General features: G+C 46.6%; 1 protein-coding gene across 2 annotated transcripts; it reads right to left on the bottom strand.

Annotated features, from left to right (window-relative positions):
* Positions 1-369: 369 nt before the first annotated feature.
* Positions 370-19,971, bottom strand: LOC144144760 (monocarboxylate transporter 5-like). Of its 2 annotated transcripts, none has more exons than XM_077676270.1 (5): positions 19,885-19,971; positions 17,227-17,453; positions 15,957-16,100; positions 2,094-3,314; positions 370-634 (listed from the first exon to the last, which is right to left on the bottom strand). In XM_077676270.1, the coding sequence occupies exons 2-5, from the start codon at positions 17,396-17,398 to the stop codon at positions 498-500; spliced, it is 1,674 nt and encodes a 557-aa protein (XP_077532396.1). In that variant the 5' UTR covers positions 17,399-17,453; positions 19,885-19,971; the 3' UTR covers positions 370-497. The 2 variants fall into 2 exon arrangements, with proteins under 2 accessions (XP_077532396.1, XP_077532397.1); XM_077676271.1 differs by having other exon boundaries at positions 17,227-17,413; positions 19,885-19,963.
* Between the last annotated feature and the right edge of the window lie 1,732 nt (positions 19,972-21,703).

Here is a 21,703-nt window from a genome sequence, read left to right as displayed (position 1 = left end):
GGCCTTTAAGGACAATTCATGCTATCTCAAACGCACACTTATACAACTTGTGTTACATTCCCTTTGTCTTTGTTTAACTTCGCGCTGGTTATATCTGCGGATATGTCTTTTTAACTAGCCCAGCTTTCAACCCTTCTGGCGAGAGATAGGCGAGGAGGGAACGGACACATGCGCGGAACCCGTGTCGCCACCTGGCGGAGCAATGTGAGGAGGGCGGTGCCGGAGCGATAAGCGCTCGCTACAAATGAAAGCCAGGAGGCCACGGGCGGCGCAGAGCCGTGTGCGGTGCAGGAAGGCGAACATCCAGTGGTGGTCGCTCGTACAGCGGCGAGGCTTAGACAACGCCATCAGGCGAAAAAAGATGCTGAATAAGCAGTGTATTTATTGCAAACATGTCTGCATATCACTGAAAAACCACACCTCGACAATGGGCCTAGCCAGGGCAGTGAAGCTTTCGCTATTGACTACGGTTAACCAAAGCTAAACCCCAGCAATTTTTATGTAACAACCCATTGCTTGGTTTGTCTTCTATCGATAATGCTTACTATCGCAAACAAAATTCCGACGAAGATATGAATTCCTGCTTGCAATTGGTACAATCCGTCGTAGCTTCCCTGTTTATCACGGAAGAAGCCTGAAAAATGAAAAGAACATTGAAAATTCTACCTAAGTCATATTTGGGTGCCTTTGATCATTGACATCCTACAGAAATTGTGAGTCCTTTACTTAATTTATAAAAAATGTGTTCGTCGTGTGTTCTGAGGAAATGATAGGGTTTCTATTCTTTTGCATTCGCAGCTTTTTTGCTGGAAAGACCGATGGTTCAGGAACTTAGTAAAACCACTTCATATATTTCCCATATAAGAAGGAGACAACTTGGTAATAAACAACTTGAAACACTTTCTAGAACTACAAATAGTTTCTTCTGTAACTTGTTCTTAAAATTTGCATCTGATAGGTTTAAAGCTAATAGTTTTCATTACTCTATAACGTTGTAGAACAATGTGTGAACATAAAAGTGCCACACGTCCGACGTTTTCCGTTAATGTTAGCTTAGCGAAACTAACTTTCATTACCAAAGGACCGAGTTGAGTGAGTGAGTGAACAACTTTTACTGAGATTCAAATAAAGAATGGTGCGCGCAGGCACCAGATGGGGTGGTTCCCTATTCGCGGGACCCATATGTGTCCAGTAATTATTCTTCTCGAGCCACCAGCTGTTGCTGAATGGCGAGGTCAGAGCTGGACAGTGGGTCTCCCACAATCATCCCCGAGAATATTCCAACAGCTACGCGCACCATATTACGGGACAACAAAAGTAGTGTAAACTCCTGCACACAGAGGGTTCCGGGGCAAGAAACAGGCCAACACTGCTGCTTGCGCGATCGTCACTCGAACAGCAAAAAACGCCCTTTAGAGGCAGCCAGTCGGTCACAGAAGTTTCACACCCTAAACGTATCCAAAGACATAACAAGCACTTGTTACAAACTTAGCAGGTGGGTACTTCCGGCAGACCAGCGCGCGCTCAACGCTGCACAGGCCTAGCTATGAAGAAAACTGGTAACCAATAGCTGCACGAACCCCGTCACCTATAGTCACTTCCATCTGGAAATCTTACCAGATAATGCAAACACTGCTGCGACCACGACGCTTCCTTAACGCACATGATTTGGAGATGCCAGAAAAAACCACAGTACAAGACCTTCTACCCTCCCCCAGACATCAAACACATAGGACCCGGCGAGGCCCTTCTGCACAGCTCGATCCCCTACTGCAGCTGCGCACTGTTGAGGTGGCTAAAAAAGCTGCCCGTAATCAGCCTCCTGGCTCAGTAACGCGGCAGGGGGATGTCAACCTGTCTACGTCTAGGCGAATAAAGTTATATATCCCCTCGGTCTCTCTCTCACTATATCTCTCTCCGGAGTAATGACTTGTGGAAGAACTATGACGAGTAGAAAAGCTGCACTAGTTTTTTTTCTAACATTCTTTTCGGCATACAGATGCTCTAAACTAACATTGAAATCTTATATTTCGAGAAAACCTAACGCAACATTGCTAGTTGCTCACCCAACACCGGCAGTGAATATCACTCACCTGTAATAGCCGGATTACAAAGGAGAAGCGGCAGCAGTGATACTCCAGCAAGTCCACAACAGGCCCCGATACTCTCCACTCCGAAGTAGTCCGCGATGATGACAGGCTTCATGCTCATCAGGCACCCAATCATCATCGTGATAAACGCGCACACAACGATGTATGACGCGAAAGACGTAGTGACCGGCAGGATCAGCATGCCGATGGCGACGAGTACAAAGCTGGCTGCTGCAAGCGTCGGTCTGCGGATGCAGCCGCAGTCACCAATCATAGGCAACACAATGCGTCCAACTAGCTCCGCTGGAGCGCAGTAGGTTACGGACAGGTCAGCGCTGCTTCTCGGAGAACGTTTGTCCAGTGCGTAGTCCACAATAGTTGCTGGGAACACAGCTATGGTGTAGTCAAGCGCCACAACTCCAAGAATGATAACAAAGAGTCTGCGGTTGCGTAGCAGCCGTCTAATAATCTGAAGCGTTGAAGAACGAACCTGCTGTTCTAGAGAACCACATTTCTTATGTACAGAAATAGAAGTGGTGCCATTGTGGGGGGTATGATTCCAATCCGCTTCTGGTACTTTATTCGGTTTGGTATCTGCCAAAGCCCTCTCGTGCATAACAGCACTTTCAAGACTTGATGTACGATGGTAACGATGTATTAAATATTCTGGTTGATTATATCCCAAACAGGTTGCATCGAGAACTTGTCCGATGGCATTCGCTTTCTCGGCGCTCTTGCTGCAAGCGGGAATGTTTTGGGGAGCTTCCTTCTTGCTCGTGGTATCATCATTCGTCGTGTGACTATCCCCTTGAGAAAGCTTTAGTACACGGTCACGCTCCAATATGTTAGGCGTGTGTGGCAAATTCAAAGCACTCCCCTTGGTACACACTGTATCACAATTGCTCAAAATAGACGCAGCAGCACTTCTAGCCACGTCTGTTTTTGCAGAACCCACCTCGTGCTTCGTCTTTGTCTTCACTTTTAGCCACGGTGGTTCTTTAAGAAGCAGTGTGAGGGCTGTTACGTTCATGGTAAGACCCGCGTAGACGAGAAGTGCACCTCTGAAGCCAAATGCATCTTTGAGCATGGTCAGTACCTTCGGATAAACTAAAGAGCAGATGGTGTAGCCGGAGAACTTGATACCACTCGCAATCCCACGGTATTTGTCAAAGTACATCATAACCACGATGGTGAGAGTCACGCAAACGATGCCGACGCCAACACCTGCAAACAAAAGCAAAATCGAGTGACCACTGTTTAGTTCCCTTTCTTTTGTGATGAACACATCTACTAAATTGAACCAAAAATATTTTCACCCTTGTTCTCGGAGAAAACAACGCACACGTACAGTTCTCTTGTCATAGAGAGTTTTTGCATATGGAATAATCTAGCACGAAAGCTGTCCTGTTATACCGAAAAATTCTTTCCAGTTATTTTAGTTTTGATTGGTTATGTTCCGCTTTTATTGATAACGCAAATATTCATCATGGTACGATAAATAGAGACATCTTGTCAGCCGCTGACACTACCATTTAGCTGCTGAGAAAGTCCTACGGACTCATATTATCCCATCGGCATTAAGGATCACTTACAAAACCCGTGACTCACGAGATTTTAAGTCACGAAGAGAAGAGAAGTACCCATTAGCGGAGTAATCTGGTCAACGTTCCGTTTTAATAATGCCCCCACAGATGTCTACAGTTGTCAGTGAAATGTTATTTTGGTGTAACCAATCATCTCTTCATGACTTACAAATCTCACCAGACTTGTAAGTCACGAAGAGATGACTGGTTACACAAAAATAACATTTCACTGACAACTGTGGACATCTGTGGGACATTATTATAACCAGATGGACGTTGACCAGATTGCTGCGCTAATGGGTACTTCTCTTCTGGAAACACCTATTTTCAAGCATTGACAGTTGAAGACTTTGGATCTTCTTTTTTCTTTTCCCCTAATAGCGCTCTCATTAACAATACTGGCCTGTCTTCACAAGCAGCACAATGACACTTTAACGTTTGAATTGCAAATTTGGTGGTTCATTCAACGACACTTTTTCAAAAGAACCTGTGGTTGGTACATTTTTAAAATATTCTGCTCCTCAAACATGTACACCCAAATATATAGTACAAGAAACGTTTACGCATATGTATAGTCGTTATCACAACAGTTAAAATCGCGCCTGTTGCTCCATGAAACCTAGGGAATATAGTCCAGATAATTGACACAACCGTATTTTAAACACTCATAGGAAATATGGGTAACTTAATCCTGCATAACCAAGTGTTTAGTGATAATGCTTCTCCAAATTTGCTGAGAGAAGCTTGTTAAAAATATCGTAGTAGTTTATTTTCTTTCTCGCAGTCTCAGCGGACACAAAGCTTACCTTCAATGGTCAGCAGAAGTGAAGTGAAATTCACAGTTCTCGCAGTCTCAGCGGACACAAAGCTTACCTTCAATGGTCAGCAGAAGTGAAGTGAAAATACACAGTAAAAAAGACAAGTTGGCGCGACCGACTGAGGGATGATTCGGCTTGGCATCACCACGGCCGTGCCAGCAGTACTAAAAAATTAAAAATTTTAGGGCGGCTACCGTTCGTTGCGTGGAGAATAAATATGGAGAATTTCTCGATATTTTACGTAAACGAGGTGCGACAGCGGAATTTAGTGCCTTAAGAGAGACTGTGATGAGTGAGGGAATTCTATAGTTGAAGGAACTAGTTCGATACAGCGTATGAACAGCCCCTTGGGTACCATGTATTTGAAACTGAGGCAGGAAAAGGGCCCAACCACCCAAAGGAATTGAGAGCCTTAGCTGTGCCTGCCCAGAATTAGTCGATAGCAATATGTTTAGTTTCCTGATAGGTACAAAACTTCCATTTCCTGCAAGAATCGAGCGACACCTACGTAGTAACATACGGTTGACCAACTACTGAAGAGGTCACGATTTTTTACTTCCGTGTCATTAAGGTAGACTCTGATATACCCTGCAGCGGCATTAGTTCGTGTCACGTAATTAGAGTTGATTTTAAGTCGAACTATTTTATTGAAAATGTTCTAAATCAACTGTGCATGCGGCTGTACTCTGCCCAAAGAAAAAAGATACCAAAACAAAAAGATATTGTGGAGAGCATCCATTACAGTAACGGCGGACAACAAAAGAGAGGCTTTATCGGATATAATGAGGTGTTATGTGGGCACAGGGTTGGTTTCGTACTAATATATACATTGTTTCGTACTAATATATACTGGAGGGAAGGCTCGCGCTGCAGTCGCCGGCCGTTGTGGGCGCCGTCATTGCAGCAAACGACGTTTCTCGCCTATTCTAAATTACATGGCACACGACTTCTTTTTGCTTATGACGCCAAAAGAAAAAAAAAACATGGAGACATTTTTTTCTCGTTCATCTTACACAAAGCTTCTAAATAATCTCTGAGAAATAAAACTTTTTGAAAGTCAATTTTTATCATAGTTCACCACAGTTACATAATCTTTTACAATAATTTTGTTCCTTTTTTTGCAGCCAGACAACTTTTCAGCCTATTCATGAGCCATGCCAAGAACAACTGGAACGTGCCTCCCCGATACATGACGGGACGTTCGCTAAAGCGCGGCTTACCTAGACGCTTGCGCCAGGTTTCTCTCTAGTATATTTTAGTATGTAACTCTGTGGGTTGCAGAAAATTTCAAAGGTAAGGTGGCCAGCCTCCAACCGGACAATCACTGTGCAGGAATTCACCGCATCATGCCCATCGCAAAAAACTTGAAAAAAGTAAGGCAGTCACAAGGGAAAGTCTCTAAAACATGACATAATTCTTAGGTCCATTTCGGAGAGTTCTCCTTTCTTCACCTTTGGGAACTCTCATTGGAAGGTGGTTGAAACAAAAGAATTCGCGGGGATCTCGGAAGCGACTCTGTCGCTTGTCTGCGTAGTTGTGAGTAGAGCCACTAAATGGCTCTAGTTGTCAGTATTTCGGTTCACTACAGTGTCGGTTCTGTGTTGGCAAGGACACATGACGACTGCGGAGTCCTCTTTCGTTCACATTCATAGGGAACTGGCACCAACTTGGACGCGCTCTATGTCCGCCCGTCCTCCAAGCTTAGCGAGCTTGGGCATAGTTGCTTGACCATTTGCAGAGGATTGTAGTAGGATAGCCCTGTATTTCCCGTACCCGGTGGCTTAGACATTCACACGTATTCTCCTTCACGGAACTCAGCAGGCTTCGCAGCTCGGCTCTCCTCGGTATGTGGGTTCATGGATACCTCTTTTTGCCGAACTCCATCGCGGAGTTGCCGCATCGCCAAGGCAGGCTGTTGGGAGAACGCCTTCAACAATATGCCCACGATCTCGAGGCGTGTCTTCGGCTGGCGGTGGTGGAATAATATTGCCGGAGAGGCTCCTGCATTAGCATGTAGGGAGGACCGGTACACAGCCAAATACCCCACGATACTTCAATTGATGGATCGGCCTTCCAAGGCAGAAAGTTAGCAATTAAAAACTGACACCGACTACGAATGTTTATAAAAACCGAAAAGACATTTCGGTTCCCGTGCAGAAGCCTTGTTCACAATTTTCCCTACCAGACGGACTTAATACCCGCCGCTGTGGCTCAGTGGCTAAGGCATTGTGCTTCTGAGCACGAGGTCGCGGATTTGATCCCCGGCCGCGCCTGCTGCTTTTCTGATGGAGGCGAAAAGCGTTTCAAAGCGCCCGTGTGTCGTGATTTCGGCGCTGGTTAAAGATTCCCAGGTGGTCAAAATTAATCCGGAGCCCTCCACTACGGTGCGCCTCATCACCCGTGTAGCGTCGGCGCGTTTAACTTCATAATCAATCATAACGATTGTGTGCGTATGAACATCCATTCGATCAAAGACCGAGCCAAAGACTGATACCAAATCCAATTCCGAGCCAAAGTCCATTCCTTCGACAGTGAAACAAACGCAGTTTTTATTACCCTTTTCATCACATCGTGTGTCTTCTCATTGCAATACTGCACGCTCCGTTGGGCGATTTTGGTGAACGGCGGGGTTTACACTGGTGCAGTAGGCAGCTGCCAGCAACCGATAGCACACATGCGCATTTCATGTTGTGTTGCCAGAGCTGGCGTACGGCCGTGACACATGCTTTAACCCGCCACATGACCACGTGGCGCCCTTGTTCCAAAAGAAACATGGACTTCATGGAGAAGGTTTGGAGTGGGCCTTGACCTGTTTGTTTGTTTCTTTGTTTATTTGTTTCCATAACCGTTTCCATAAAAGATATTCGTGTGTGTCATTAGTGTGCCCTTTCCTCAATCGACAAAGTGCAACTTCCACGAATCTGTGTGGTTTTCCTATACCTGGTTTAATTATATAAATCTTCTTTTCTGTTGGCGTATCGCAATGTTTCTGCCAAATTTCACGGATATTTTTAGTGGTTTGAGGGCAGAGTAAGGCACAGAAATAATATCCAAGTTATTATTAAGAGCTGAAGCAGCTGCTCCTCTGTCAGCAGCCTCACCCATTCAAGCGATTCCACAATGGGCCTGTACCCAGCAGATTGTTTGGCGAACTTCATAGCACCTGCTCGCATGAAGGTATTCAAGCGCGATGTTGATTTTTGTGAGAATTTTCTCAATACATGCGTGATTTGCCCTTTTGTGTAATAGCTCAAGATTCCGTCGCCTGCCTTAACACTCGCTAGCTTGGTGTAACACCACTGACCAGCTAGCCACGTTTGAAGGTCTTCTAGACTAGTGAAACGGCAAGCGCTACGTGGGCTACTGAATGCCATAATGGGATTTAAATATCGCCTAAAATGTCATTTTCTTTCTTCCGTTTTCTGAGTAGCGATTCTAAGGGTATGTTGGTCTCGGTTATTTGCTATATGCAGATGATATCAAGGCAGACCAGGGCAGATTTTTTTGTCGTTGCGATTATGGAGCAGTTCTCACAATTTGTGGAGACCTATATCCTCTCAGACAGTATTCCTGCCATAACAAAGCGCCTGAACACAAAGTACACAGAGGGAAAGGCTTTGCAAACTGCTAACACTAATGACCCAAACCATTCATGACATCAGCCTCGAAAGTAAACAACACATTCGGGATATTTCACGCGAAACGTAAGAAAGTGACAGCGCGTACAAGCGTTCTTCTAATTCTATCCTTGGTTCGTGTTCACAAAAAGAAATTACAAAGCGTGCTCAAACCCCGCGTTTAAAAAAGAGCCACGATAAAAGTATAAGGAACAATATCAAGAAAAATTCACTGTCTCGCGCTCAAATAGTGCCAAAACTATCTTTGGGTGTTGGAAAAAGGTTCCATGTTTAATTCAGGAAAAACAAAAGTGAGAGAATATGCCTTGCGCTGCTGCATCTTGCATGGGCCCCGCGGCCGATGTGGTTTACACCGTGTTACGAATCGGCCAGCGCCGCCGTACTTTCCCGCATCACTCCGCGGCTGTGCGGAGAAGCCACTGCGTGCGCCTTTGAAAACAGGCGCCACCATGTCGGTGACAAGTTTCGGCAAGCCCGGCTCAGACGCTTCGCTTTCGGCGCATTTCAAAACTTCGGCGGCTGCCGGCGAGGCTCGTCTCCACGCTCTTCAAGGACACAGAGGCCCCGCGAACTCAGCGGAGTCCTCCTCTCTCCCCTCTCTCGGACGCAACGTGCGCTGAGGCTACGAACTATGGAAAGAGCGTTGTGCGTGTCGGTGACGTTCGTGGCGTGTTCCAGCTTTTTGGCGTTTGACCGTTACCGCTTTTGGGTATAAATAGACCCCCGCAAGCGCTGTAATTCATTCCTGTTTGAGCAGCGAATCCATGCTGTCGCTCTGCTCGAGTCCTGTATTGTAACCTCGCCCGTCGGGGCATTGTTCTTTGGCTTCGGCTCACCTCCTGCTATGAAGTAAACAGTTACGTTAGCCTTCGGCTTCTGGACTTCTTCACGGCTGCAACAGCGGCTGGCCGCTCGCATCATACACGCTACCACTCGTATGTCGGAGGCCACGGAGCTCGGATCGGGTGCCCCCACACGGTCGCAACAACCGCTATAGGGCCACTGTTACTTGGTGCCTCTGCCGCGGCGGCCGCTTTTCTGATGGAGGCGAAAAGCAAAAACGCCCGTGTGTACGAGATTTCGGTGCACGTTAAAGATCCCCAGGCGGTCAAAATTAATCCGGAGCCCTCCACTACGGCGCGCCTCATCGCCTGCGTTGCGTCGGCGCGTTAAAACCCTACAATCAATCAATACTTGGTGCCTCTGTTACTACTGTTGTTCCTGTATTAGGCTGTCTTCTACTTTTCCCTACGTCATCATTCTCTAGGATCAATTGTGCCTGCAATCGCGCGGAAGCTGGTAAAAATGAACTCATAGCATGCATGTTATACCAAATTTCCTTTTTCAATGACTACAGTCACGGCAGGTGCCTTCAAAGTTCATGCATATGATAGATGACACACTTCCCGTCTTCTGAGCAACGACATCTGCATAGATCTATTTGGTCTATCGCTTTTTTGTCCAACAGAATCTGGCCTTGCTTCGGAATGGCAATTTATAGAGCGACTCAAAAAGCATCAAATGTAGGCGATCCGACCACATGCTTGTTCCGGTCCGCGTTTTACCGTGCGTCTTCGCTCCATTGCAGCTGTAGCACTACAGTGTTTGAAAGCCCACAGCTGTTTTGTACCTTGATCGCAAATAAAAAGAAACGTCAACATTCGAATTTGATAGAATAATTTTAGTTCGATGAGGAAAAAGGTGCATCATATAGGGACCGGGCGGCCGTTGTATGGCACCACCGTCGTTTCAGCGAACAACGCCGCCTGTGGCGAACGGCTCGTCAGTGGAATGCTGGTGGCGGTCAGCGCAGCGTTGCTGTTCATGGCTTTCTGTCTTTTTTCTGTGGTGCGGCTTGCAAAGCGTACATAGCCATGAGGACTTTTTTCAGGTCGGTAAATCTTGGGCGTGGATGTGACCTTTTCGAGGCATGCCATGTGCGTGATAAACGCCCATACTCAGTATTTACAAATAGCAGACGACGCTCAATGCGCCAGGCTGGAAGTCGAACTCGAAGTGAAAGTCCGTTCTTTCATGCGATTTTTTCATGCCTGCATGCAATTTCGCGTATCGAGGAGTATATTGCAGCTAAATGCTCCCAAAAAGCCGGTGTGTGCTACCGATCCAGGAATGCTACCGCGCTGGCCTTTGCAGCTGACGACGAAACGGTGTCGTGCACAGGCGAAAGGCAAAGTGGGCGGGTGTCTTCTAAGATTTACCTCAAAACATAAATTGTGATGGTCGCCGCTCCCGTAACTTCATTAGCTACGGCTGAAACGTGTTTAAGTTCACAGAAATGCTCTTACAACAGTTATCGGGAATCGTTAAAGAATACATACAGCATGATAGTAGAACGTTATTGCTTGTCGTGGAGGAGCACTGGTTTGCAAGAATTGCAATGGTTGCTGGCTAGTTGGTTAATGGTTTTTCAAAAACCAATTCCTGCGTGGCTGAAGGACGCGAGACAGGAGGGCGCCCGAAACCTGTACTCAGTTTCACAACTGAATGCTGCGGTCGGTTTACAAGCTGCCACCTGTCCTTGAAAAATCATGCACTCCTCCGTCTAACGACGATGATGTTGTTTTATAGCAAAGCTTTCTAGTGTGTGTTACCTTAATTGCCTTACGGATTTGAACTTTGTCGAACTGTGCTTCGAATTTGACCAGCACGAAGTTTGGTCTTTGACTTTCACCATTTCCCATTCGATTTCGCACGAAGAAAGCTTTGCGTTCAACCATCGTAATCATTAAAGAGGGAGAGCTAGATGATTTTGCTGTTTAATTTTGAACTTCCATGCACCCCTCTCCAAATCTAAACTTTTTCAGCGTGTCGGGATCTGTCTGTGCTGGAGGACTCGGGCTGGTACACCCATATTTGTGGCAACTAATCCCGCGTTTTTGGTGTGTTCACAAGGCATTACACGACTTTTTAGGAATTCTGTAAGGAATGCTTAAGCATTAAATTACACCGGCTGACGTTAACACTGCCACATTTTTAAACTATCGATGCCAGCCTTTATTCCCGGCAGGTGTGAAAACGGGAAGAGAAGGAGGGATGGTTTGTAGCTTGGGGTGTTGGGTGGGTGAATAACTTTGGCTCTTGATAAAATTATCGCCACAAACGTGGGAGTTCCACTTCGGCTTTCAGGCTCCCATGCAGTCACAGTGTCGCTCACCAAAACCGAAGGCACAAAGCTTACGGGTACAGAAAGAAAGTACACTTCTACGGCTACACGGTAATCCATCTCGTACGCAAGTGCATTTCTCTTCAAAGCACACGTATCGAGGTATCCCAGCGCTAAGGCTGGCGTGGAAACCATAGTCAATGAAACCAGTGAAGATAATTTAAAATGGTAGAAATAAATACTAATATTAATATTTTATTCCTACTCAGATAGCGCGCAGCCAGGCGCAGAGCGCTGTAAAAAGCGCTCATGTCAGTGTCGCCCGTTCCCAAACTTAGAAGCGTCAAATACGTTTATGGAGCCGTTAGTGCATTTAGAAAGAAATAAATACTAATAATAGTAGTTTTATCCGTACTCAGAACGGGTGCTGCCAGGCGTACATCGCTGCAAAAAGCGCCCATGCCATTGTAGCCGATATCCAAATTTGGAAGCGTCCGACAAGTTTACGTAGCCGTTACTGCATCTAAGAACCCAACACATCTGTCTAGACTTCGTTTCATCTCACATGTCCGCTCACTTCACCGCCAAAACATTCAAAAAACCGAAGCAAACTAGACAAAAACAACGTGAGGCTATGTAGTCCAATGCACCGGCTCATTCCACTAACGAGGGGAGCGCCGAGTGGTGGCGCCACCCGTACAGCTGCCCGGTCCCTATAGAAATGGCTTTTTTGTGAAGGTCGAAACAAGAGCGAACATATCCCGAATATTCCTATCACTGATGCAGCTGTCAATTCCATAAGCACGACCGCGGTACGTGACCTAGTTTCTACATGTAGGTAAAATTGCAAAATCGATATTTCTTCGGAAATTGTATTGAGTTTAGATATTCATTGACACGAGTGGTAGAGGATAAAATTGTAGTTTTCCTGTGTTAATGAAATAATAGGCATAGTTATCGGCCAGCGGTTGTTTAGGTATCTCGATGTTGTCGAAGTTATTAAGTAGTCCTCTGCTAGGTTTTGGTTCAAAACCCGATTCTACATTTGACATTAAGCTTTCGTTAGACCCAAAGGACTCTATTCATTCGGTCGCCCACGCATCGTTGCCCATTATTGGCGGTGAGCGCGAACACAGGCGGCGCTGCGAAGCGCGCCTCCCTGACGTCAGCTTAGAGATTCTCGCATTTGTCGTCTGCTACACTCAGGATCGCTCTCCCTGCTATTTCTTTGCGCTCGGTCAACGTCTGATGCTTGTCCGCACCAGAATTGGCGTGTGGGTAACTTTTAAATGCAGAGCATTTCTTTAACTCACGATGTCACCCGGCGTTGTCGGCGTGCTTCGGCGTCCGCAACAGCCGTTCCAGGTACGCCCTCTCCCCCACTCCTCCTCTCCCGCATCACGCTACCCTCCTCGCTCTCAACAACAGGTCCGCACCCCTCCCCCTACACTATATAAAAAAATAATACTTACCGGCGCCTGGTTTCGATCCCACGACCCTGCGGGCGGAAGGCAAGGTACATGGTGCTCTACCCACCGCGCCACAAAGCCGACACAGAATGGAAGGCTACGAACGCGCCTTATATCCTTGACTCATTCAAACTACGTCAAGAAGCTGCTGATACAACGCATTCACTACCTGTGGGCGGAACGCGAGGTACATGGTGCTCTTCCCACTGCGCCACAAAACCGACAGAGAATGAAAGGCTACGAACGCGCCCTATATCCTTGACTCATTCAAACTACGTCAAGAAGCTACTGATACAACGCATTCACTACCACCAACTCCCCAAACACTAAACGTTAACGCAATTCACCCACCCCCTATGCGACGCATTTACTCGAGTCCCCCTCGCGGGGAGATGGGCCCTTTTTTATCATAATATTTGCTTAAAATCGCATACACTAGCTCATGGCGTCAATTGAAGTATAGTTTAGGATACCGCTACGGGAGAAACATTACCGGCGCCACCCCATTCCTTGCGAAGCCGGTCCTGTGCGGAGCGCAAAGAGTCGGAGCTAGGCGTCAGCTTCTGATGTAAGCATTCGAACAAAAGGAACAGTCAGCTGCTAATAACCGACAACAGCGAAAATGGAAGACCAAAACAAATTCTAGGCCTTCAGGGCTGTCGGCTTTGGCAGAACGCATCACGATTCCCGGTAATGATATGTAAGGTAAAACAGTTTTTCAACCTTGCCGAACGTTCGAACGCGTTTTGTCACATCACTTTACGTTGTCAAGGCATGAAAGTTTGCCGACATGCACTATAGACTGCAAAAACTGTAGGTTGAGTTCCAAATAACCCAGTGTGTATATACGCGCGTGCTGATTCTATACCAGGCATCTAGCCAGTATGGAGGTTTATTGAGCAAAACGAGTCACGTCTTCGTTAAATTTATAGTAACACATATATGTTTGTTAAGACCTGGAGGGATATTTCGGAACATTTTGCACAGCTATATCTTTCCGATATTCGGAAATGCGTTATAGGAAAACTGCACTCAAGAGGAGGAGGAGGAGTAAAGGGAGGAGGGGAAAACTTTGTTTAACAATTAAATCGATCTGGTTAGTGGGACGGGTCCTCAGTCCAGGACAAGAGAGTAAAAGTAATTTTCTTCAAATCATAGAACGCCATCCCGAGTAGAATAGGATTTGTTCTTCGCGCCTGGAAGGGTTGAAAAGCAAAAAGAGCTACTTGGAATTATTCGGTTTCGAGTCTTGTAATATAAGCTGGTATACTATTTATTACGTTAGTTAGCAAGTATATCATGCCTTCAACACCGTAATCATGTCATCATTGTTCGAGTTGAGAGTCAGTTCGTTATGATAACGATATAATTACGATAGAAATTCGGAGCACAAAAGCCGCCTTCGAGTACTGTGGACCACGTTGTTTAGGGCGCGATCGCGGTGGCGTAGCACAAACATTCTTATTGTATTTGCATGTGAATAAACAAAGCACGCTGCGGATATGCACCTTCTTGCACGCAGCCGTAATGATAGTCAATTTGTGAAGAAGGGAATGTATGCCATAAAAAATGAAGGAAATATCCACACGACCTTTGTGAGGCTCCCAAACATCCCGAAACCTCCTAATAAGAAGTTGTTGACGGCGTCGAGTACTGTGGACCACGTTGTTTAGGGCGCGATCGCGGTGGCGTAGCACAAACCTTCTCATTGTATTTGCATGTGAATAAACAAAGCACGCTGCGGATATGCACCTTCTTGCACGCAGCCGTAATGAAAGCCAATTTGTGAAGAAGGAAATGTATGCCATACAAAATGAAGGAAATATCCACACGACGTTTGTGAGGCTCTTAAAACATCTTGAAACCTCCTAATAAGAAGTTGGCGACGGCGCAGAAAAATTAATGCTTTGGGCAGAAAAAAAGAGCAAGAAAGATTAATCCGATAGAAGACAACAACGAACGAAACAGAAGAAAGCCGCTTTATTTCCTGCTGTGCGATGAGCGTGTAGAGGCCGCTGCTTGGTACGTAGTATTGACTGTTTATTCTTCATAGGAGCATCTCAAAAATACTGCAGGGAAGCCTACGCATTTTGAATACTTATCGAGAAGCTCTGATCGATGATCCTCGCGAATAAGCAAGAAAGGACGAGTTACACACGATCTTCTGACCGATACTCTAAAGAAAGTTGTTCTCTATCTCTTCGTGTGTTGCAAACTGGTGGGGGATACAGCTTCAAATTATTCAGGTGCCTCAGAAGCTGGCAAATAACTGAGTCGCTAGAGATACGCTTTTTAACGCACTACAGCAACGAAGCGGGCGATTTCTAGCCCAGGCACTGTTGCCCCTCACAAGCGGAGTGTAGCAGACGACAGCGGCGCGAATCCCTAAGTCGACGTCAGAGCCAGGGGGGGGGGGGGGGGGGTGAGTGAGTGAGTGAGTGAGGGACGCAGTTAACTATTTCCACGAGCATGAAGCGTTGATAGTCCAGCGCTCTCCCGTTGGGGGCATCCTCTACTCCTGGCAGCCCTCGTCCGCGCAGGCCGCTCACGTTGCGCTGCGCTGGTTGAGAGGTCAGTTCTGGCCAGCTGGCCCGCCCACTACTGGCAGGATGAATGTGCATCAGGGATAAGAGGTCGTGTTTGCTGCCACTCCCATACCATATGGTACAGAGTGCCAGGTTTGGGACAGAAATTACAGGTACCGTATTATCAGGGGGGGGGTAATTGATATGGGGAGGGTGCATTGGGGGATGGTAGTTCATCTGAAGCCGTCGAAAGGCTGTCTACAGATGGGCTGTGCTGGCCGAAATTGTCGCCGCCTTATAAAAGTCACAAAGAACTGGAAAAGGCGCCGATTCCAATAGCTAACTGTGCGCTGTGCTTGCGCTAAACCTGTACTTGTTGAAGAGGAACTTCTCCTACGAACGCGTATAAAGGCGTCGCATAGGCGCCTTGACAGCGGACAACCTTCGTTCCTGTCACTCGATGGTGGCAGCGGGTAACCACTTTTAACAAGCCGTGGTATTGTTTGTGTTCGGAATTTTGTCATGTCCGACCGGCCACCAAATCTTGCTGTTGCTTTAACAGTTTTAGCTTTATTAAACCCTTCGCCAACTTGTATAAATAAGCGTACATGCTGTAACGTTCAAGATTTGCGAAGAGGTCTGTATGAAGCTGGGCTGCAAAATTTAGCACAGCGTGGAGAATGCGATCGAATAGTTGCACCATGCTCACCGTGTACGGCGCCCAGGGTTGCCGTCATCCAGGCCATGCTGGGGGCAAAGACAGCGCCAAGGATTCCCGCCCATAGAAATATGCTTCCAGCAAGTCCGATTTGGAAGACTGAGAAATGCTGCTGACCCATTACCACTAGAAAACCTGCGGTGGGGAAGCAAAAAGCGGAGTACCGTTTTTGTGAGCCCGTCATGAATGGCCAACTCAGGCTTGTGGCACTTCATGAAATTGCTGTGTTAACGAAATATTTGTCAGAACCTCACTACTCATATCAACGCCTCTCGCTGGAGAATCTGATAGAGCGACGAGCACTAGTGCTTAAGAACACACTATTCCAATGGTACCGAAGAAGATAACGTTAAAACTCAGCAAAGAGGCGTAGCCGGGTAACGGTTGTTTACATGTCGAATGTTCGACATCTAAGCTTTGCTTAAATGCCGAACTGTCATAATACGAAGGCAATTTAACACCCACAAAAAATATTTTAACCGTTGAACGAAGCAAGTGCGCAACAAAAATGTCCCCGCATCTGCTGTCGTTGCTGTAATTGTCGCACGACGATAGAGGAGGCTGCCTTTTGGCCTTCCAGCCAGCACCCACGCGAATTCCTGTACTAGTGCCATATAGTCCCCTAACATGCCTGTGGAAGCATGGGTGACATGTAATTGCCATAGCACCACCACCGCCATGTTGGGCTTGGAGACGTTATAATTGCCATGGCAACAACAGGAGAAGGCGCAATTCCGGTAGGGAGAGATACGAGGAGGGGACAGACAGACAGACAGACAGACAGACAGACCGACAGACAGACAGACAGACAGACAGACAGAGAGACAGACAGACAGACAGACAGATCAAAATATTTGCGTTTGAGTATTGCAGGAAAGACTCGTCTTTAAAAACAAACAAAGCGAGCACAGACGAATACCTTACACTATGGAGCACATCGCACTCCAAAAACGTGATTATAAAGTTAAGTTCCCCAAAATATGTTTGTAGAACACAAGACAAAAATACATGGGATCCTAGCCATTAGCAGCTTCGCTGTCAAATCTCTCGGCACGCATTTTGTGTGTATGATGGGCCATCGAGCTTCTCACGTGCATCAAAGCGGACAATCCCATCTCCTACCCCGTTTACTTCATCGACTGCGGGGCCCGGCCAGTGAAATCACCAAGCAATACAAGTTCCAAGCATACCGCCGCTTGTTACCTGAAACAACTGCTTTTAGCAAAAGCAAATGGAAGTTCAGGGTTCGAATTTTGCTCACCGGATGAATGCGAGACAATAGACAGAACGCTCGTTGGCCAAGACGCCGACTCCCGGTCAACTTGAAACTCCTCCAAGAAGGAAACGTAGAAGAATCCGGAGGTGGTTATCATAGCCACCGTGAAAAATGCCGCCAAACTGCCGGCGGTGGCAACGCTCCAGCCGCGGTCCATGCTTGTTCTTCACGGCTGAGGGCAGTAAAGCTGGTTCACGTGTACTGCAGAACGTCTGAAGCAAATACTCACTGTTAAACAGTGTGAAGGGCTTAACACTCAGTCAGGAACTTCGGAAATTTTGACGAATCAAAAGAGCGATGCACAGGTTCTCTTCCATGTTTCAAAGCGAAATCTTATGCAGTGGAATCACTGACGTCTTGTCCAAAAACTAAACTAATTTTTCATAGACATGTTGGGCCACCGAAAAGCTCTGACAAGATTTCTGCGCACACGGCGCGTGCGTGGAACTGGGCTGCCATTGTGTCATAACGGTTACTTGAAAACCGCAAAAAACGATCTGCTCTAGATGAGGGAATACATGCGTCGATTACGAAGAAAGAGTGTAATAGTATACCTTCATCTTACAAACCACGTAACGGAATGCATTTAGATGGAACCTAGATGCGTGTACGTAGTTCGCAAAAAAAATGTAACAAGGGTTCGTTCTTTGTTTCAGATTCTGGTCTTTGAAGGTTTGACGATCGATTGGATGAAGTTGAAATGCCCTTTCAGTTTTCGCGTTTCTGTGAACTTTCGTTAAGATGGAACGGTAAATTTTTGCACTGCTATGGGTATCCTTTAAAGGAGCTGAATAAAATGAGGGAAAACTAATGCAAAGGGCTTGAAAGCTTTTATGATTCATATACTCGGTTACACCTGAAGAACGGCACCACCTCATGTAGTGTATCACTCCGCAAAGCGCCGGACCCGTGACGTCAGTTCGCCCGCGTTTTGAAAGAGGTTTGCTGTGAATGCGTGATATCGTCTGCCTTGTCTCACGCACTTTGTTTGTCGTCACTGGAGTCGTTTATAAGCATATTAAGTCCACAAAATCACGGGAACGGCTCAGGCCATGTTCAAAATATTCCCAGTAACGCCCTACTTGCGCCGCGCGGAGAAACATCCGGCTACGGTGATAAGGCACAGCGGCAACTTCCAGTGCCGTTCTTAAGTTGTAACTGAGTATAGTCTTTTTGTCGAAAACAATGGTTTCAGGTTAAAGTGAAACGACGTTTCCTTCACTCTTTATATCACAAATAGTGAATGTCACATACATGAGAGGAAGCCGGTGTAATGCCGAAATTTCACGAGAACAAAGAGTGTTCTATTCATTGTAATGGTCTCAGTGGAAAATAAAACTGCACGCTGTGAATAGGAACTGCAGACGAGGTAACTATTCCATCTAACGCATCTTAAGAACGCAGGCACCGGCTTTACGTGGGCAAGATAAATGCCACTTCTGTCACTTTTGCGCGCCACCAAATACAACCTCTTCATATCAAGCATACTTAGTAAAATACGAAATTTTCCAAGATAAAGGATGAAGTTTTTTGTGTCAGCACGTAGAAGCATTTTGGGACTCCAGGGAAGTGTCTATAGTTTTCAGTTCCTCAGGCCACAGCCCAGTCGTGTAAACAGCGAGATCTTTGAGCAATCTTTTGCATCATACGACCCGACATGGCTTTCTGACTCAATCGATTGCTCAGTTATATAGAGAGCTCTCCACACGTGTACATACCGGACTGCGGAAATTCAACCCAAGACGAAACAGCTTTGCCAATTGTGTTCCGCTCCTTCATCGCTTGGGCCAGGCGTGCTCATGTGCCGCTGTGTAAAAGTCTGTGCTTTGCAAATGGAATCATCAACACTAGAATATAACCAAAAAATTTCTCTGTGCACTTCAGTGCAGTTCTTAAGTTCCTTTTAAAGGGGAAAGGCGGTCACAGCCAAAGTACGGTTTTCTTTTTTTCCTATGGTATCAAGCTCACTCAGGTGCGATTTGAATGGGAAGAAGCATTTTAAAATATGCACATTGCCAGATCTTCGAGAAAGATAAAAAAAATGGTAGCATCTCCACTCCGTAAATGATGGTCATGGTTCGGATTACGGGGACTCGAAATGACATCAAAGTTGCGCCAGGAGTGACATCCGATTTATGTCCCGACCGTCATTCGATTTGACCCGTGAGTTGCACCTTGATTATTGCGTGGATGCAACTGTAACTCACGGCTCAAATGGAATTTTGCTTCATTTTTGCTTTCTGGTGGTGTGCGCACGATGGACGCGGACGGACATTGGGACGTCCTAAGGTACTCCGCACCGTTACAGGCGAGGGTGTAAGTTGTTTGACTCTCGGGTACTAACTCACGGCCGTAGACCAATGGTTAGGATGACTGACAGTAACTCTGTCTGGTATACCACACAGAGGCTCGAATCCTACCGGTGCCTGTGTGATTTTGCGGTTGTAAATACTATGCAAACGAACGCGGACGGGCATTGTGCGGTCCTAAGGTAATCCGCACCTAACATTGATTTTGGTTCTAAAACATGCCTTTGCTCAAACCACGCAGCCAACGATAAGTACTGTTTCACTAAATACGCCTCCGTATGCTCACCCGCTTCAAAGCACCCAATGTGCGTAACGCGCAAGAAAGCCACCTTACCGATCAACATGCAAGGCGAGTATTCGACGACATTCGGGCGACAAAATGATGACCTTCGTTCTTCTGCCGCACAACGACACACCTATGTGGTAATACCAGGGCGACGTCTGCTGCATGGCGAGTGCTTATATCACAGCCTACTGTGGTGTTGTAAAGAGGCTTATTTGCATTGCTTTATGGTTGATAACGCTTTGTAAGCGGCGGGCGACATATGATTCAGTTGGGCCGAGTGCAAGCGGTTTTCTGCGCCCCCCCCCCCCCCCCCCCCCCCCCCGTCTGCCGGTGACACGTGCCCTTGCCACATAACCGGTAGCGCAATGATTGGTTGACGCGCAAGCGGAACAGTCCGTGTCGTAGATTGTTTACCGGCGACCCACCATAGCAGCACAGTTTCTATCATTAATCTTTTACCCACGCTCGTGCACGAAGCCATCAGGTGCGTCACGGAAAAACGCGAGGACAATTGTGTTCATGCGAGTGACGGGATCGGGCTGCGTTTTACTAGGCAGAATTCCAAGGGTGGAATTCTAGGGTTTCTTCATTTCGTGTTTGTATCAAAATGTTTACTTCGAACGAACTCTCGTTCGCTGACAGCCGATACGCATGTGACTCAAGTTGATTTCTGTGCTAGGATAGGAGGTTCCAGAGGTTACAGAGGCACAGGCCGCCTACGAGGAAGTACGCGAAATAGGCATTTTAAATGAACGCAACACAAAATTTCCACCTCAGATATAGTTAAGCGAGAGACAACATACCTGCCGCAGCTGAAACACCCTATACAAACGTGTGATCCCATGCAATGAAGCGAAATTGCTCTATGGTGGCCTTGTTCGCGTACCAACGGTGGCGCCGCGCGGTAGCATGAGGGTAAAACATTCTATGGACGATCGGCCAGCTACGGCGGAAAGATCGGAGCCCACACGCCCCCACGCTGGCTGGAAGCATTCGCCCGTTGGATTACAGGGATTTTGACGCCGTTTTCACGTGATAACCAGCACAACATTCTCTCGAATTCATGTTATGTTCTAAAGGCTCTCGTGTTTGATACACTGCGTGCAAGAGATTTCAACGGGCTGCACGAAAACGAGGACACGAAAACCGAACACAGAGCGCAGGGTGTGTATTGTGATGTTTTAGTTCCTCGTCTCTGCGGTTACAGTGCGGACGCCTTTACTTTCTGTAACCCTTACTCTACATTTGTGTACATATCAGAAGTTACGGGTCGCAGATGTCCGTCGCCTTAATTGTGCAAGCAACGATAAAAACGTTGCTTTAATTTTATTTTCCTCGCGTTCACGTTCTTAGATGGCAAAGAACCGGTGTGAGAGCGGAGGCTTTGCACATTTCAGTAATACGATGTTACGCTGAACGATAATCTGTTTTCAAAGCCTTCCGCTGTTGGTGACCGTTTCTCTGCTTTGCGCATCGTGCGTTGTTCGAACGCGTTTTCAAATACTATGGGCTCATATTAACAAAGCTGTATCCACGTTCGACCGAATGAGGGAAGTTTTTGATTTGGGGACATCCTGGCCATCACCTCACGTTTCACAGACAACAGGCTTGCCCAGACGCGATAGTTTAGAACCAGCATTACAATTAATATTTTACGTGTGAAAAGCTTTCTGGTTCTTCCTTGTATTTCGAAGTTGCAGGGCGCCGCTGCTAGCAGTGCAGAAAACATTAGGCGATAGTAAGAAAGCAGCATAAGCTGGTTAGCAAATTAATTTTCTGCATTAGGTTTCAAGCGTTTAATCAGCTCCGCTCTTGTACCACAACGTCGTTTTGGTTTGTTTCTGCGACACCTTTAATTTAACTGACA

This window comes from Haemaphysalis longicornis, unplaced genomic scaffold, assembly GCF_048455015.1.
Source record: "Haemaphysalis longicornis isolate Haplotype H1 unplaced genomic scaffold, Haemaphysalis longicornis Haplotype H1 scaffold_7, whole genome shotgun sequence".
Classification (NCBI taxonomy): Eukaryota; Metazoa; Arthropoda; class Arachnida; order Ixodida; family Ixodidae; genus Haemaphysalis; species Haemaphysalis longicornis.
This window is presented reverse-complemented; position numbering and strand designations above follow the sequence as displayed.

Bases quoted from the DNA above. Each gene is read 5' to 3' on its own strand.
- LOC144144760 (XM_077676270.1), bottom strand. From the start codon at position 17,398: ATGGACCGCGGCTGGAGCGTTGCCACCGCCGGCAGTTTGGCGGCATTT. The intron at 16,101-17,226 runs GTGAGCAAAATT...TCCCCACCGCAG, and splicing joins TATTGTCTCGCATTCATCCG to GTTTTCTAGTGGTAATGGGT. The intron at 635-2,093 runs GTGAGTGATATT...TTCATTTTTCAG, and splicing joins TTGTAATCCGGCTATTACAG to GCTTCTTCCGTGATAAACAG.